The 17,422-nt window shown below is 46.3% G+C and overlaps 1 protein-coding gene across 2 annotated transcripts; it reads right to left on the reverse strand.

Annotated features, from left to right (window-relative positions):
* Positions 1 to 1,267: 1,267 nt before the first annotated feature.
* Positions 1,268 to 13,977, reverse strand: ARMCX4 (armadillo repeat containing X-linked 4). Of its 2 annotated transcripts, XM_070365500.1 has the most exons (6): positions 13,573 to 13,977; positions 13,014 to 13,082; positions 11,944 to 12,021; positions 11,523 to 11,602; positions 11,151 to 11,241; positions 1,268 to 10,809 (listed from the first exon to the last, which is right to left on the reverse strand). In XM_070365500.1, exon 6 carries the CDS (start codon positions 10,662 to 10,664, stop codon positions 3,711 to 3,713), a length of 6,954 nt encoding a protein of 2,317 aa, XP_070221601.1. In that variant the 5' UTR covers positions 10,665 to 10,809; positions 11,151 to 11,241; positions 11,523 to 11,602; positions 11,944 to 12,021; positions 13,014 to 13,082; positions 13,573 to 13,977; the 3' UTR covers positions 1,268 to 3,710. The 2 variants fall into 2 exon arrangements, with proteins under 2 accessions (XP_070221601.1, XP_070221602.1); XM_070365501.1 differs by lacking the exon at positions 13,573 to 13,977 and having other exon boundaries at positions 13,014 to 13,281.
* Positions 13,978 to 17,422: the final 3,445 nt, after the last annotated feature.

Genomic DNA, 17,422 nt, shown 5'->3' on the forward strand with positions numbered 1-17,422 from the left:
TGTCCATTGAGTCAGTGATGTTAACCAACCACCTCTGACCATCTACTATTGCAACTCTGGCATTTACATCTCACTTAAAGTGGGGAATTTTTTTTTTTTTTTCATTCTTTGAGGAGTCATTCTAGTAGTGAGCTCATATTAATCCCCTAGGGTCTTTTCCAGGGTGTTAAATCCTGTATCTTGGGAAAGGACTCTCAAATCCATTCTCCCTTATTCAAATTTTTATTCTAGCTGCCCTGATCAAGGCCCTCAGAATTCAGTCCCGTGCTTACTCCCTCAGCACCTGCTAAGTCCGGCATGCTGGCTAGGTCCTGCTGCTCCTTCCTGAGGTATTCCCTTTCCTTCCTTATTAAGCCCAGCACATCACCAATGCAGTAACGTTTTGATTTAACCCTAGACATAGACCCAGTGACCAGGATGGGAGGTGGGGGAAGATTCTGCAGAAAATACACATTATCTTACCCGGGAAAGGGCTCTGCATATTCAAGCAAGGTGAAGCACTAACCCTTAAAAGGAAGGACCGGGACACTTCTGAATGCTCAAGGGGCTCAGGGAAAGCAGAGGAAGTAAGACATCTAGGGACATCAATCCAGATGTCCCCATTCCATGTGTCAGGGTCATATTCCCTCCTAACGAGGGCCCTGATCTTGGAATATCAATAACCACTCAATTTTCTGGCCTTCTTTATATTTAATATTCCTCACAAATTTCTCAAACATCTACCACACAGCACCAGTTAATAATGCATTCCCTTCCACCAATGCCATTCCAGTTCACTACCAGTGAAAGCTCTAACAACTCCTCTGCTAGATGTTCCACATGCCTATCTACTCCACCTACCACAAATGATGGAATCCTCATTGCCAGCCAGGCAGCAGGTGATCCATCTCCAAAATTTCATCACAGTGTATGCTTTTCTGAACCTCTTCTTGTACCAACTGTTGTAGGTTGGCTTCCTGGAGGGCAGACTCAGAGATAGGATTCAGCATGAAGGGTTTTTATTAAGGAATGTTCTTAGGATCAAAACCTGTAGAAAGGAAAATAAAGAAGAAGGATTGGACAGAGGGAGAAGTTAAGCTGTCTCATTTGGGGCAAGAAGATCATGTAGATCAGTCATTGAATGTGCAGTCCCCCAGAAAGGAGGTATGACCTTGGGGGAGGTGGCTTTCTAGCTGAGGCAATTCCTGAAGAGAGTTGACAGCTGAGGGCTGTCTGCTGGAAACACTCCAAGCAACTGAAATAATAAACTCTTTATTCCTAAAGGAGGATTAGAGTAGCAGATTGCAGAATTCACTGCAAGTGTGACATCATTTTTTCCACTGGAAAGTTGGTGACCATCAAATGCTAGAATTGAGAAGAGCTTTACTTTCAAAACAGTTAATGAAATTTAAAATTTCAAACATTTATACTTATATTTACAACCTTACTTAAGCAGTGTTTATTTTAAATTTTTAATTTATACCTTCCAAATACTTAGAGATGAGTATGTGAACCTCTATGTATACTTTTGCTCTAGTTCCCCAAAATGCTATTGACAGGCCTGCTTAGCCTGAATTCATCCATTTCCCTCTTGGCAAATTATGCAAAAGTCCTGGTTTACATTAATACAAGAAAATACATAAAAGCAAAAACAGGTAAAATTATCCATTAATCTTACACTCATAGGGAACTATCCACATTCTCAAAATATACACACCAAATTTTATACATAGAGGTAATTTAAATATATGCTCTTTCTTCATAAAAGTTATAGAATATGCCTTTGCAGCCTATTTTCTCCATTACATATATATACACACACACACACACACACACACAGAATTTTCCCATGTAAATAAGTGTAGTTGCCTACCATCACTTTCAAGAGTTGAATAATGTTTCACATCATTCATTATTAATAATGTGTAGACATACCTTAAGTGCCTATTTCAAGACACTTGGGTCATTCACAATTTTTCACTCTTCAAAACAGTGCAAAGATGCACAGCCTTGTACAAGACAATTATTTGATTATCTCCTAAGGATAAATTAGTATAAATGGAATTACTGGGTCAAAGAGCATGCACATCTTGAAAGCTTCTAAAACATGTATCCAGATGGATCTTGTACCAAGTATGCTCCCACTAGCACAGTTTGAAGGTGCCCCTCCTCCCACACTTCACCACACTTTGGGATGGAAGGGAGGTAGATCTCCAGTATGGATGTCATCAGCCACCTCAATGGTTCCATAAGGCCCTACCCCAACCAACCTTGTAAAAGAAAGTTGATAGAAGCACTAAAAAGCATTCTTTCTTCTATTATGCTCTGCGTGCTAAGTCACTTCGGTCGTGTCCAACTCTTTGCAACCCCATGAACTGTAGCCTGCCAGGCTCCTCTGTCCATGGGATTTTTCCCAGCAAGAATACTGGAGTGGGTCGCCATACTCTCTTCCAGGGAATCTTCCCGACCCAGGGATCGAACCCGTGTCTCCTGTGTCTCCTGCATTGGCAGGTGGGTTCTTTACCACTGAGCCACCACGGAGGCCCTTCTTCTATTATATTTTCTCATAATATCAAAATAATAACTACTGTATTCATTCCCACAGATACCAGAGTTGGACAAAAAAGAGGATGTTTTTCTATCAAATGCCCTCAGGATCCTACAATAAAATTGTCCCTTTCTGTATGTTCCCAGGATAGGTTGCAGCACTTCTTCATTCAAAACATCTCTCACTTCCTTCCTCCCTTTACCACTCCCATGGTCACCAGTGAAATTTCACACCTCTAGTATTTATGCCTGAACTATGGTTATAACTTCCTTAAGTGATGCTTCAATTTCTAGTGGCTACTCCTGTCCCCACCCCAACTCTGACCCATTCTGCACACGTCAATCACATAATTTCTTTTTCATCCTGTCATTCCTCTGGTCATGAAAGGCTTGGTATCTCCCAGGGGTGGGTGGAGTAATTATATAGACAACTCAGTCTAGAAATCAGTCTAGAAATCCCTCCATGCATGGGACTCACCCCAACTGTTAGACCATATTTCCCATCACTCCCCTCCCCACACTTTGTATTCCAGGCAGGCCAGCCTCCTCTGTGGAGCAAAATTACCACCTCTATGCCTTTCTTCCCATCACTTCTCCCTTCTCCAATGCCCTTCTGCCCTGTTTTTAGCCCATCCTTCATGCCCAGCCTACTTAAGTGCCCCCTCCCCTGTAAAAGTTTCCCTGAACACTGTCGCCTACAGAAGTTTCTGTTGCCTTTAAGCACTAATAGGAAACAGTTGGCCGTGACCAGAGGTTCTAACATGCTGCTAGTACCTTTTTGTTTCCATACATCTTGCCTCTCCAACTAGATCACAGGTTCAAGGACAAAGATGTGGCTTTTTTTTTTTTTTCTGCTTAAAACACACAACTTTATTGATGACATAAAAATAAAGTCTCAAATGTATAAACGTAAGTCCACACAAAGGACCAAAGATTACTTATGAAGAATCAGTTCAGTTTCTGCTCATGAAGCATACCAAAAATATCTCAATCCAGACAAGGTAAAAATCAACACATGTATTTTCAGTACAAGATTGAATTCATTTGGTGTTCATAAAATGGTCCAGTTATCGACCATCATAAGCAACCTCACTTTAGAAATTATAATGCGATTTACAATGTGCATTACTTCCAAGCTGCAAAACCAAAATATTACTCAAATTTGTTTGGAAAACTACAATTAATCATAGTTTACTTAATAACAGCTCAACTCTTTCTTTCACCTCAGGGTCATTGTATTCTGCTGCTAAGATGCGAAGTTTCTTGGCACATGCTTTAGGTCGTTGGAATATGAAATAAAGGGAATTTTTACTGAACTTGTCTTGGGTAAATACTTTTGCTCTTCTTTTAAAATGGTAATTTATATTTTCAAATAGTGAAAGAGCATTAAGAATATTCTCCTTTGTCTCTTTCTTGCTAAAGATATTAATCAGTGATGCTGGTGCATTGGCAATGAGCAAGTCCTTTGTCATAGAGGGATTTTTAGAGAAATTTAAAAGCATTCCCAAAATATGGTCTTTAGTTTCTCCACTTCCCACAGTTAACAAACGAAGAAATTCTGAAATGTAATTTGTAACCATATGCTGATACTCACTGATAATAGTCAGGTGCTTTATCAATCTCAGTCCAGCCAGCTGCACATTTGAATTCAAGGGATAGGTGATGGTGTCTTCACATACTTGATTTAAGTATGTTTTAACCTTCCTATGGTTTTCAGCAGCCACTGAGATGTTATTCAATGCATTTAAAGCTTTCTGCCTAACACTAGGGTAGGGGTTATTAAGCAAGCCTTCAATAATTGAGATTCTACCTGCATTACGAATTATTTCATGGGAAAATGGGTAATCACGACTGTTATATAGAGCATTATTGGCTATTTCATGAATAGAAGGATCTTCAGTCATCTCAATCATGCAAATGAGTTTCTCGAGCTCGCGTGGATCCATGTTATTTTCACGTTTACAACGGCAAACCCAGGGCTGAGTTTTCTCCCCAGACCTGATCTGCTTTCTGAGTTCATCTTCAGGTGGGAAGCAAGACTCATTTTGGTATGGAAATTTCATTTCTGTCCAGATCATGGCTCCTGCCCATGACCCCATTCCTGCCCCAGGGACCATGGACGGACATGAGACTCTTGACTCAGCTGTCTTTTTGGCTTTAGTCTTAGGCACAGATTTATCCTCACTTCTGTTTCTTTTACCATCCCAGGAACAAGACTTTGCCTCGACTCCACCAGCAGCCTCCAGCTTGTCCTTGTTGCTGACCTTATGTCTAGCCCCACGCTCAAAACTGACATCTTTCTCACACTTAGATCTGAGTGCATTACTGTTCTCACTGTCAGCCCAAAACAAGGACCTTAAACTGATCTCCTCAATATCAGGGCTAGATGCTCTACTTAGCTCATCCTCATCTACATCTCCAGCCAAAGTCCAGGACCGCCCACTAGCCTCTGCCCCAGCCCCAAGCCTAGACCCTGTAGTGGCTACATCTCCATCCCACAGCCAAGACTCCTGCCTGGCCTCAGCTCCAGCCACAGCTCCAGACTCAGCTCCCAAACAGGAATCCATACAGACAGCCTCATCAGATTCCATCCAGGACCCAATATTGGCCTTGTTCTTGGCCCCAAATCTGGAATCAATGATGGCTTCTTTCCCAACTACTGAGCTGGATTTAATACTGGCTTCATTTTTATCCCCAGGACTAGATACAATACAAACTTTTTCCCCTCTCCAGAACCAAGACCCTGTGCTAGCCTCACTCCCAGCTCCAAACCAGGATCCCTCCCTGGCCTCCACCCCAGCACTTACCTGAGACTTTCTACTGGGCTGATCTCCAGGGCTTGTCCACGACCCTCCACTTGCCTGATGTTCAGGCCCCATGCTAGATGCTCTACCAGCCTCATTCACAGGCTTAGATCCAGTCTGGGATTTTCCACAAGCCTGATCCCCAGTGCCAACCCAGGAGCCTCCTCCACTGGCCTGATCCTCAAATCCAGATTTGTAACAGCTACTTCCTTGATCCCCAGTCACAATCCAGGACCTTTCACTGGCCTGACTCCCAGTGCCAGTCCAGGACCCACCACTGGCCTGGTCTGCAAGCCCTGGACAAGACCCTCCAATGGCCTGGTCCTGAGCACTGGACCAGAACACTCCACCACTGGCCTGATCCTCAAATCCAGGTTTGGAACAGCTACCAGCCTGAGCCCCAGCCCCAGCCCAAGACCCTCCACTGGCTGGACTCCCAGTATCAGCCCAGGACCCACCACTGGACTGGTTCATGGGCTCGAGCACAGGACCTCTAACTGCCTGGTCACCAGCCCCACCCCAGGACCCTCCTGCATTGGCCTGACTCCCACTGCAAGCATAGAACCATCCACTGGACTGATTCTCGGGCACTGGCCTGGATCCTCCACTGGCTTGGTCTCCAATAGCAGCCCAGGAATCTCCAACAGACTGGTCCCTTGGCCCCAGTATAGACCCTACACTAGCCTGACCTGCACTGTCAGCCCAAGATACTCTTCCAGATTTGGCCTGATCCTCATACCTAGGCTTTGCCTCACTGCCAGCCTGATGCCCACCAACCCAGGACCCTTCATTGGCCTGGTCCACAGCTCCAACCAAGAACCCTCCACTGGCTTGGTCCCCAGAGTTAGCCCAGGACCCTCCACTGGGCTGGTCCTCGGGTCCCAACCTAGACTGTCCATCAGCCTGACCACCAGCACGGGCCAAAGAACCTTCTTCACTGACCTGAACCTCAAATCCAGGCTTGGACCCACCATGAGACTGATCACCAGTCCCGGTCCAGGAACCCCCACTGGCCTGCTCCACAGTCCCAGCCAATAATCCTTCACTGGCCTGGTTCCCAGTGCCAGACCAGGACCCAACACTGGACTGGCCTACAATCCCTGGCCTAGCCCCTCCACTGGCCTGTTCTCCAGTTGTAATCCAGGACACACCACTGGACTGATTCACAGAAGCTAGCCCAGACCCTCCGCTGGCTTGGTTGGCAGTGACAGCCCAGGCCTTTCCACTGGACTGGTTTTCAGGCCCCAGCCCAGTCCCAGTCCAGGACACATTTTCACTGGCCTGAACCTCAAGTCTAGGCTTGGCCAGATCACTAGTCCCAACCCAGGTTGCACCGCCAGAGAGGTCACTAGTCAGAATCCAGGAACCTCCAGTAGCCTGGTCCACAGCCACAGCCCAGTACCCAATGTTAACCACATTCCCACCTGTAGCCTGAGCCCAGGAGGCTCCATTAGCCTGAATCCCAGCCCCATCCTGGGACCTTCCACCAGCCTGTGCCTCAGCCCCAGTCCAGGATGCTCCATTGGCCTGGTTCTCAACCACAGCCCAGGATACACCAATGGCCTCTCCCCCAGTCCAAGATACCCCACTGGTTTGGCCCCCAGCCCAGGAACTGTCACTCACCTGAGCTCCAGTCCAGGGCACCACAACAGCCTGGTTCCCAGTGCCAGCCCAAGAAGTCCCACTGGCCTGGTTCTCAGCTACAGTCCAGGACCCTCCAGCAGCCCTGTCTGTAGCCTCTACCCAGTAACCTCCATTGGCCTGTCCCCCAGCCCAGGACTGTTGACTGGCCTGACTCCCAGCCCAGAACCCTCCACTGGCCTGGTCCCCAGCTCCAGCCCAGGACTGAATACCAACCTCATTCTCACTCTTAGCCACACTCCAGGACTCAGTATTGGCTTCATTTTCATCATCAGCCCAGGATGTGCTATTCTCCCAGTATCCATCCCTAGCCTGAAACCTAAATTTGATCCATCGCTCTGAAGCAACCCAGTCCTCAACGCCAATCCCATTCCAGTAGTAGTCGTGGACCTTAGACTGAGACTTTGTGCAGGCCTGAGTGCCTGCCCCACCTTCATTCTCTGAAGTGGGCGTGGCCTTAGCCTTGGGCTTTACAGAGACATCTCCGGTGGCTTCTGCCTCGCACTTGTGCTTAGCCTTGTCCTTTGCCCCCAACGAGGTCTTGCTCTGGGAATGGGCTAAAGATTGATGCTGGCCAGAGCCCACCATACCTGCTCCAGCCTCTCCCTTAGACTCAGTAATGCGATTGCCCCTGACCTTACTCCTGGCACCAAGCAAGGCCTCTCCCTGGGAACTAGCCACAGCCTGGGATAGAGCAGAGCCTGTTGTATCTGTTTGCAGCTGCAGAGAGTCCATTGCATGTGGCCCAGCACCTGCCTTAGACGCACCACTGGCACTGCCCCGAGCCTTCTTCTTAGTACCACACGAGGTCTCACCCTGGGAACTGGCTGTAGCCTGGGGCTGAACACAGCCCTTGGTATCTGGCTTAGACCCTGCCTTGGATGCAGTACTGGCACTATCCCGAGCCTTCTTCTTAGTACCACACGAGGTCTCACCCTGGGAACTGGCTGCAGCTTGTGGTTGAACACAGCCTCTGGTATCTGGTCCAGAGTCCACCTTAGACACAGTACTGGGATTGCCCCAGACCTTACTTCTGGCACTAGGCAAGGATTCACCTGGGGAATTAGACTCAGCTTGGGGCTGAGCAGAGCCCACGGGGTCTGCTCCAGCCTCTGCCTTGCACAAATTGTTGGGATTACCCCTGACATTATTCTTGGCACCAAGCAAGGCCTCACCCTGAGAACTGACCATACCTTGGGGCTGGGCAGTGTTTGTTGTATCTGTTTGAAGCTGGGCAGAACACGTTGCGTCTGGCCCAGTTCCTGCTGTAGACATGGCATTGGGATTCCCCTGGGTCTTATTCTTAGTAACAGGCAAGGCTTCACCCCAGGAATTGCCCACAGCCTGGGGCTGAGCAGGGCCTGTTGTATCTGTTGGAGTCTGAGCAGAGGCCTTTGCATCTGACCCAGCCCCTGCCTTAGACGCAGCATTGGGATTGCTCCGGACCTTATTCTTAGTACCAGGCGAGGCTTCACTCTGAGAACTGACCACAGCTTGGGGCTGAGTAGGGCCTGTGGTATCTGACCCAGCCCCTGCCTTAGACACAGCACCAGCATTGCCCCGAGCCTTCTTCTTGACACCAGGCAAGGCCTCACCCTGCGTACTGGTCACCGCCTGGGGCTGGGCAGAGCTCTTTGTATCCTGTCCAGTCCCTGCTTTAGACACAGCAGTGGCATTGCTCCGAGCCTTATTTTTGACACCACACAAAGCCTCACCCTGGGAACTGGCCACAGCCTGGAGCTGGGCAGGGCCTATTGCATCTGTCGGAGGCTGGGCCGAGGCCTTTGCATCTGGACCAGCCCCTGCCTTAGACACAGCACTGGCACTGCCCAGAGCCTTCTTCTTGACACCAGGCAAGGCTTCCCCCTGGGAACTGGCCACAGCCTGGGGCTGAGCAGAGCTCTTTGTATCTGACCCAGTCCCTGCCTTAGAAACAGCATCGGGATTGTCCTGGACCTTATTCTGGGCACCAGGTAAGACCTCGCCCTGGAAAATGGCCATATCCTGAGGTTCACCAGAGGCCCTCAGTTCTGCCTTAGCCCCTGGCCCAGAAATGGCATCAGGATCACCCTTGCCATCAATTCTGGAATCAGGGAAAACATCAGCTTGGGCCCTGACCCCAGCTTCAGGCTGTACACAGGTTTTCATCTCTATTCCAAGCCCTGCCTTACTCTTGCCTTTGGCTTTGCTCCTAGCTTTACGTCTGGTGGTAGGTGGAGCCTCAGCCTGGCTCTTGGTGGAAGTCTGAGACTGTGCCTTTTTGTCTGTCCCAGCTTCTTCTTTAGACTTGGTGTTGGCATCGTCTTGAGCCTTAACCCTGTCATCAGGCAGGGCATCAGCCTGGACACGGATCGTAGGCTGAGGCTCCATATAGGATTCAGTGTCTGTTCCAGCCCTCACCATGGATACAGGATAGGGGCTGCCTCTACCCTTAACCCAGGCATCAGGCGCAAATTCAATCTGAGTATCGGCTACAACTAGAGGCTGTGTGGCAGCCGTCATGTCAGCTCCCATCATTGCCCTAGATATGACATTGGTATTTCCCCTGTCATCAACCCTGGCACCAGACACTGTCTCAGCCTGTTTCTTGGTCACAGTCTGAGATTGTGTAGAAACACTTGTATCTGCCCCAATCCCTGCTTCACACATGGCCTTGGTATTACCCCCAACATCAACTGCCACCCCAAGCATGGCCTCAGTCTGGGCCTTGGCTACAACTTGAGACTGAACAGAAGCCCTCATATCTGCTGAAGACCCTGCCTGAGACATAGTTTTGCAATTCCCCTTGGCCTCAACCTCAGTACCAAGAACACTGTCAATCTGGATCTTGGCCACAGCCTGAGACAGTGAACAGGGCTTCATGACTGCTCCAGCTTCTGCCTCAGACACAAAATTAGGATTTCCCTGAGCATCAACTGAGGTACCAGACCAGACCTCAGACAGAGTCTTAGCCACACTCACAGTCTCTTCCAGGGCTCTTGACTTGGTGTCAGCCACACTTCTGATCTTGTTTATGGCGCCCGTCTTGGTCACTTCCCTGATTACTGCCAAGGCCTCATTCTGTGTCACCACCACTCTGTTCATTTCTATCTCTTTTTCAGCCAATATATGAGTTTCTGCTTTGGTCTGGGTCATTGCTTCTTTCTTGGTCTCTACCTTAGTACCAAGTGCCCAAGCTTTAGTTTTGGTCTGGGTCACTGCCTCTTTCTTGATTAGTTTCCCAGACCCAGAGTCAGTTTGGGTCACTGCCTCTTTCATGGCCACTTCACTGGCTTTGGCGTCAGTCAAAATCACTGCCTCTGTTATTATCACTGTTCCAGCCACCGTTCTGGCCTCAGATTGGGTCTCTGTCTTTGCTTCAGCCATTGCCTTGGCTTGAGAATAGGCTTTGCTTCTGTCTGTAGCAATGACCTTAGTCTCTACTTCAGCTCCAGACCTATCTCTTGCTCCAGTTTCTGCTCCGGTCTTGGGCTTGGGTCTAGTCTCAATTTCTGTCCCCACCATGGCTTCACACATGGCCAAGGTCTGGTTTTGTATCCCAGCCACAGTCTCCATCTTGACTTTGGACCCATTTCTGGCAAGTCGCCTCACACTCTGGGCTCTTCCCTTGGTTAATCTGTAAATGCAGTAGCAGGCACCAGCCCAGATCATCAGTCCTGCAGTAACCAAGCCCACTTCCTGAATGCGACCCATATAATCACCCTTGACGAAGGCAAGAACAAGATACAGAAGGGCTCAATTAGCCTGGGAAAAGAGGGTAGTAGGTCTGCATGTAAGCCTGCAAGGGTGCTGGTCTTCAGCCACTCAAAGGCCACCAGAGCTGCCACTGGAGATGGACCTAGAAGTGGAGGAAGGAAACTGGCTAAAGTTTCTCTTCTAATTCTGTGCATCACATAGACAGATACACAGAAGAATAAGAAAGTGTAAAAATGATGTGTTTTGTGGGAGAAGAGGATAATTAGCAAATTCTCTTTCCATCCCTTTTATCTCCTCTCCATTTTTCCCAGTGCCCAACAATTTCCCCCAGGGTACTTCCATACACATTTTCTTACATCAAATGAACAGTGGAAAGGATGGTGGTAGCACTGACTATGGATGGTAGACTGAAGCCCTCACACCCTGATTTTTACTGGACCTACTCTGGTCACCACTCCCACAGGTGCCCACCCTCATACCAACCTGTAATGATCAAGGCAGTTACCACCTCTTTCCTTCTCTTGATTGGAGGTATATCCTAAAGGAGATCTATAAACTCATGAGATCTGTGGACCTAGAGACAGACAGACAGATGGAGGAACAGACAGGAGTGAAGATTTTGTTTACCATGACATATATTATTAACAAACCCCTCTCTATCCTCTTAAATTCACCCCATGCCCTGTTATCACAATAAAGGTGAAGGTGTGGGGTAAGTGAAGGGATGGTGGGGAGAGTGCCTGGAAAAGGGGAAGGCTGAGTATCCTCCAGACTAGACACTGGATACCTCCAGATAGACACTCACCTCCAACAACCCACCTTAGATGTCTACCCAGGCAATCCCCATCCTCTTACCAGCATATACTGATCAGGAATAATTTCCTCCGTATTTCCTTGCTTCCAGTGATCTCAAGCTTTCAGGCCTGTAGACCCAGCTGTGGACAAGTAAACAAACAGGGACTAGAGATCAGATCCTTCACAGAATGGACAAGTACCCTGATCCCTGACTCCAATCCCTGCCTGTGAGAGCCCATGTCCAATTTGCTAATATGATCCATCCTCTCAAGTCCTCTCTCAGTCCCATTGCAGCCCATCCTTACCCCAATGTTCCTACCATTTCCTGCACTGATATCAGCAGGGAGGATGGCAACACTGGGGAAATCTGGCAGAGTGCAGAAGTGGAAGAACCCTCCACTGAGACTCTCTCTCAATCTCAGCCATCTTATATGCCCACCCTCTCTTGTTACCCCTATGCACTGCCCATCTTCACACCAACCTCCACAGTCCCAGGCCAGTCTCCCACTTTCCTTTGCTTTCAGTGGTAAAGAGCCCTACTGTTGCCCTATGGGAAGACCTAGGAACAAACAGAGAAAAAAAGAAAGGTAAATGTTGAGTACTTATGACATTTCAGCATCTAAAACATGGGTCCCAGTACCTGCCTTACTGGGCTTCCCTGGTGGCTTGGTGGCTCAGTGGTAAAGTATCTGCCTGCCAATGCCTGTCAATGCAGGAGACTTGGGTTCAATCCCTGGGTCAGGAAGATCCCCTGGAGAAGGAAATGGCAATCCACTCCAGTATTCTAGCTTGGGAAATCCCATGGACAGAGGAGTCTGGCTGGCTACAGCCCATGGGGTTGCAGAAGAGTCAGACACGACTTGGCGGCAAAATAATAACAATCTGGATTTAGACACCTGTTCTCTGGCAAACAAAACCTAGGGCTTCTCCAGCACTGAAACAGGCAGGATAGAAAAGGGAGGCAGGTAAAAGGGGAGCAACAGAGGCGAATTATTCTAAAACCACCTGTAGGATTCTAGGGCTTCTCCCCAAAGTCTATCATTTCCTTCACCTGTGCCAACAGGTGGAAGAATCTGGAAAACTGGAAAACGGGGAGACAGATGGAGGCCCCTAGAGCCTATACTCTAAAATGACAGCCTACTGCCATCTACTTCTCCTTAAAGCCATCTCTAGCAGTTCTCCAACAAAAGAGACAGGATGTGTGTTGGGGTCGGGGGCTTTTGCTTCTGCAAAATCTCCATCCCTCCCCCACAAAGGTTATCTCAAAAAAAAAAAAAAAAAAAGTAGTTCTTTGAGACAGCAATTTGTATTTTCGCTGTATTATCTGAGACGCAAAAAAAAAGCATGCATAGAAAAGTTGCTGTCTTTATTGGTCTTCAACATACACTTTAAGTTAAAAAGCCCAAGCTTGGTAAGTTTGGTAAGTAAACACAGTTTAGAGAAAGTCCCCTATAGAGCCACCATCCAGATAGCGGCGCCTAAGTTCCTGTCATAGAGAATATTCATATAGCACTTCAACGGTTCACAGCGAGTGTCCGTACCCACACTAACCTCCGCAGATCCTGTGCAGTTTGCTCCTCTTCTTCCCTCGCCTCGCCACAAACACTGCCACACGAATCACTGTCGTCAGACAGGAGAGAGGAAAGGCACTGAGTGCTTGGACTAGCGCCCAGGACACAGATCCCAATACTCGCTTTTCTGGATTCAGGAACCCAGTTATCAAACGTCCCTCCGCACCTTGAGAGACGCCACTCGCACCAACCCCGCCGTCCAGTCACTAAGGCCCACCATTTTCTCTGCAAACGCCACCGTGGCGGCGTGTCCCTTCCACTGAAACTAGCAGGAAGCGGAGCGGACGTGTGCGATCAGTGATTAGAGTCAGAGAAGAAGGAACATCTCAATCTCTGCATTTCCCTCTTGAGACACTCCCCCCACCATCCGCCCTGTCAAAGCCCAGGGTTCCCCAGCACAGACTTAGGCAGGAGGAGCAAGGCTTGGGAGAATCGAGCGAAGGTTCCGGAAACTTGAGCCCGCTTTCTCCCCCATCCCCAGGCCAGCTTTGTGGTTGGCAGTCCGCTGCCGCCCTGGCTTCGGTGCGCGGGGCCCTTACCTGCTCCACTTGCCGCGGGGCCCGATGCCAGCCCGCCGTGTGCAGGGAAGCGGGGAGCTGGTACCCAGACTGGAGTGACGACTGCACCGAAGGCTGCGTCGCTCTGCAGCTCGCGGTCACGTGAGGGCCCCGCGTCACCGCCGAGCTCACCCTCCGATCTCCCCTCCCAGGGGCTGGTGGGGAGTTCAACAGGACCCTCCCCTCCACCTCCGCACGCACTGTCTCTCCCTCCACCGAGCTGTGCGCGAGGCCCCGTCACTCAGCTCGTTTCCCTCCAATCTGAGAGCCCACAAGTGGCATCATCTCCCTGCGGTTGGAGTTTGCCCTTTTCTTGTTGCCAGGGAGGGTCTGCATCCCCTCTTCCACCTCCAGGCCTTGGCTCCGGCCTTTTCTGCAGCTTCCCTGAGGACTGTCTCTAAGACAGTTTGCCCTAGGGTAGTTGCCGCACCTACAGGGGCCCGGAAAGGGGTGTCAGGAAGGGGAGTAGAGAGCGCAAGGAGAGGTTTAACTTTCTTTTGTTGTGCCCCCTTTTTTTCCCGTTTTTACGTCACATTCATTGTTTTTGTAATGAGGAAATGGCGTCAAGCCATTTTCTTTTGACATTTACAAATTAGGTTGTAAAAATAACAAAAGACTCATTCATTTATGCCACATTAAGAATGCTTTCTAGTTGCTGTAAACTATCTCACAGATTTGAAAACTGACTAGTAATTATTAACATTTTAAATATAAAGTTTTCCTAAACGAAACCAGTAGGTTTTCAATGGGACCTATAAATTCGTCTTTGGAAGGACATTTAGCTGTCCAATCTTGGCAGTTTTGCACAAGTGGTTTACAACTTTTTGAAGTTCTAGCTTCATTGATGATCTTCCATCAGGTGTCTGAGAACTTCATAGATGACTCCTGGTTGATGAACCCAGTGTCTGAAAAAACAGTGACTTCCCAGATTAACCTGTTTTCCATTCAAGGAGTTTTATTGGGATTTTGCATAAGCCTGTAATCAAATGAGTCTCATCACACCCAGGAAAGGACCAACTGTGCTATCCCACTAATGGAAATGAGGCTCAACAGGTGAATTTTCATTAGGCCATGACAGTGGTGAGATAGCTCCACTGTCTGCCTTTCCTGCACTGTAGGTCCCCGAGTCACAGGAACATACACTTTTCAGCACCTTCCAGTAGAGATAGTGGGTAGGGCCTGTGGCCAAGGTAAAGGTCTATGGGCAATATCCTTGAAATCCATGTCCTTTTTCTCTCACAAAAGGCACAATTCACAGGATCCCAAACAGCATCGCCAGGAAAAAGAGGTTTTTTTCACCCTCTGCCTTCTGTTACAATTTCATTGTACCATCTATACAAGCCCCTCAAAATAATCCCATAAGGTAGGGACAAAGTCTGCAGAATTTAGTCCCCAGACATCCAGCTGTCTGGGCTGGGGAGTCCTACACTAAATATAAACTCCTCAGGCAACCTGTCTCTTAGAACATTGAAATCTGACACCCTAGAAGGAAGCTCCCTGGGTGAGGGCCCCCTGTGTAGGGGAGGCCTTTTCAGCAGGTGAACCAGGAAGCCCAGAGTGCCTTAGACCCACTAATGGCTTTTCAGAACTCAATCGACTGTGACCAATTTATGCTCTCCATCAGAGGGAAACATTTAGAAATTCATTATAAAGACATTTAAAACTTATGTAAAATTTTCAAAAACAAAGAAATAAAAAACCCAGGAGCATAATGTCAAACAGCTCATTTGCAATAATCTAAAAACTCTTACTGATCACTAATAACATGATAATCCAATAGAAAGTGTGCCAAAGACTCGAATGGATTTGTTTGCACCAAAGAAATACCAGTGACCGATAAACATACGAAAAAAAAGACTCAGCTTCAAAGAAATGCAAATCCAAACCACTACATGTTGCCCTGTTTCAGCTATGAGTTTCAAAATTTAGAAATTTGATAATTTTGTTGACTGGTTTATGGGGAAATGGACACTTCCACACTCTGTTGGATGCAGATGCTGTGATGCAGCCTTTTTACTGAGAGCAATTTGGCAAAATCTGATATCCCACAGATTCCTTAAGCAATTCTTAGGAGTTTAGCCAGCCTGATAATAACACAGTTTCACAAAAGATACGTACAATAGGGTATCTCTTGCAGTGCTTGCAAAGGTTAAAAAAAATGAAACGTAAAAATTCATCAATAAAAACCCCTATGTTATGAAAAAGGGCTGAAATATAGGACTGATATCATTAGGCTTTCAAGGCAAGTATACACAGACAAAAAAAGCACAAGCTTCAAAATCACAATGGGAGTAGGGAATGCAAGCAAGGAATCAAGTATTAAATTTAGAAGTTCTTTATGTCGGACAGTGTAGTAAAGTTATCTATATTTAGACTTTAATGAATTTTGTAATCTCCAGAGTGACCACTAAAATTACAGTGAAAAAAGTATAATTAACAAGGTAATAGAGAGGGAAAACAGAATTTAAAAATTACTAAGCAAGAGAAAAGAGGAAGAGCAATACAAAATAGGCAGAACAAATAATCAAATAATAAGATTATAGATTTAAGTGCAAATATGCCTCTAATTTACTGGTAAACAGCCTAAACATTCCAATCAAAAGACAAAACTTGTCAGACTGGATTTTTTAAAAATAACTATATGCTGTTTAGAAAAGATTCACCTTCAATATCAAGCCACAGAAGGCTGAAAGGGAAAAAATGGAAAAAGATATACCATGCAAATATTAACAAAAAAATCTGATGTAGCAATGGCAACATCAGATAAAGTAGATTTTAAAGCAAGGAGCATCAGTAAAGACAAAAAGAGACATTTCACAGCTGTTAACATTTTATTTTATAAGTATATATATTCATCTAGAGTTTCCCTGTTCATTTATATACGTGTGTGTGTGTATACACATGTATTTGTTTTTTTTCTTTTTTTTAAAATTTTATTTTATTTTTAAACTTTACATAATTGTATTAGTTTTGCCAAATATCAAAATGAATTTGAACTAAAAACTCATACATATCATCCCTTTACCTATTTTTACTTAAAAAATGTATTTCCACTGGAAACTTTTGGTTCTCTTATAGTTTGTAAAGGCAACACTGTACTCTATGATATGACAGTATCATGACTTCTTTAACCTATTCCCTATTGAATATTCAAGTTGTTTAGCATTATAAATAACACTGCAATGAGCATTTTTATGAATATATGTTTGTCCATTTGTTTTATCATTTTGGCAGAATGTTGTTCCAGAAATTAAATTCTTGGATTCAAAGGTATACACATTTTAAAAACGTTCTAATATGCATTCAACAAACTTTACTAGTTTATACTCCTGACAATTATGTAAGTGCTGGCAAAGGTTAAAAAAAAACTGAAGCAACATAAAAAGACCATGAAGAGGGAAAACTTTAAGTAAATTAGGTTAAATTTATGTAATAAGGCTGACAAAAAGATTGAGGTCTGCATATCCTGATGGAAAGATACTCAGGGGAATGCCACTATTTGCTTATTTTCTGTTAAACTATCTGTTTATTTGTCACTGCGTGCAAATGCCACAAGAATACATTCTAGTACAACATTCAAACCCAGAAAAAGCATTAGTACTGCTTTAATGCCACTGTCCTCATCAAAGCACAGTTACCTCTCCAGTTTATAAACTTTTTAAAATGCTTTTCTACACATTACACATACATGTCTTATTAAAACATATAAATGAGTCTCTTCAGTAAGTGGTGCTGGAAAAACTGGACAGCTACATGTAAAAGAATGAAATGAGAACATTCTCTAACAACATACACAAAAATAAACTCAAAATTATTTAAAGACCTAAATGTA

This window comes from Bos mutus, chromosome X, assembly GCF_027580195.1.
Source record: "Bos mutus isolate GX-2022 chromosome X, NWIPB_WYAK_1.1, whole genome shotgun sequence".
Lineage (NCBI taxonomy): Eukaryota > Metazoa > Chordata > Mammalia > Artiodactyla > Bovidae > Bos > Bos mutus.

What these genes read in the sequence shown, in the direction of transcription:
- ARMCX4 (XM_070365500.1), bottom strand. Translation starts at nt 10,664, where the DNA reads ATGGGTCGCATTCAGGAAGTGGGCTTGGTTACTGCAGGACTGATGATC.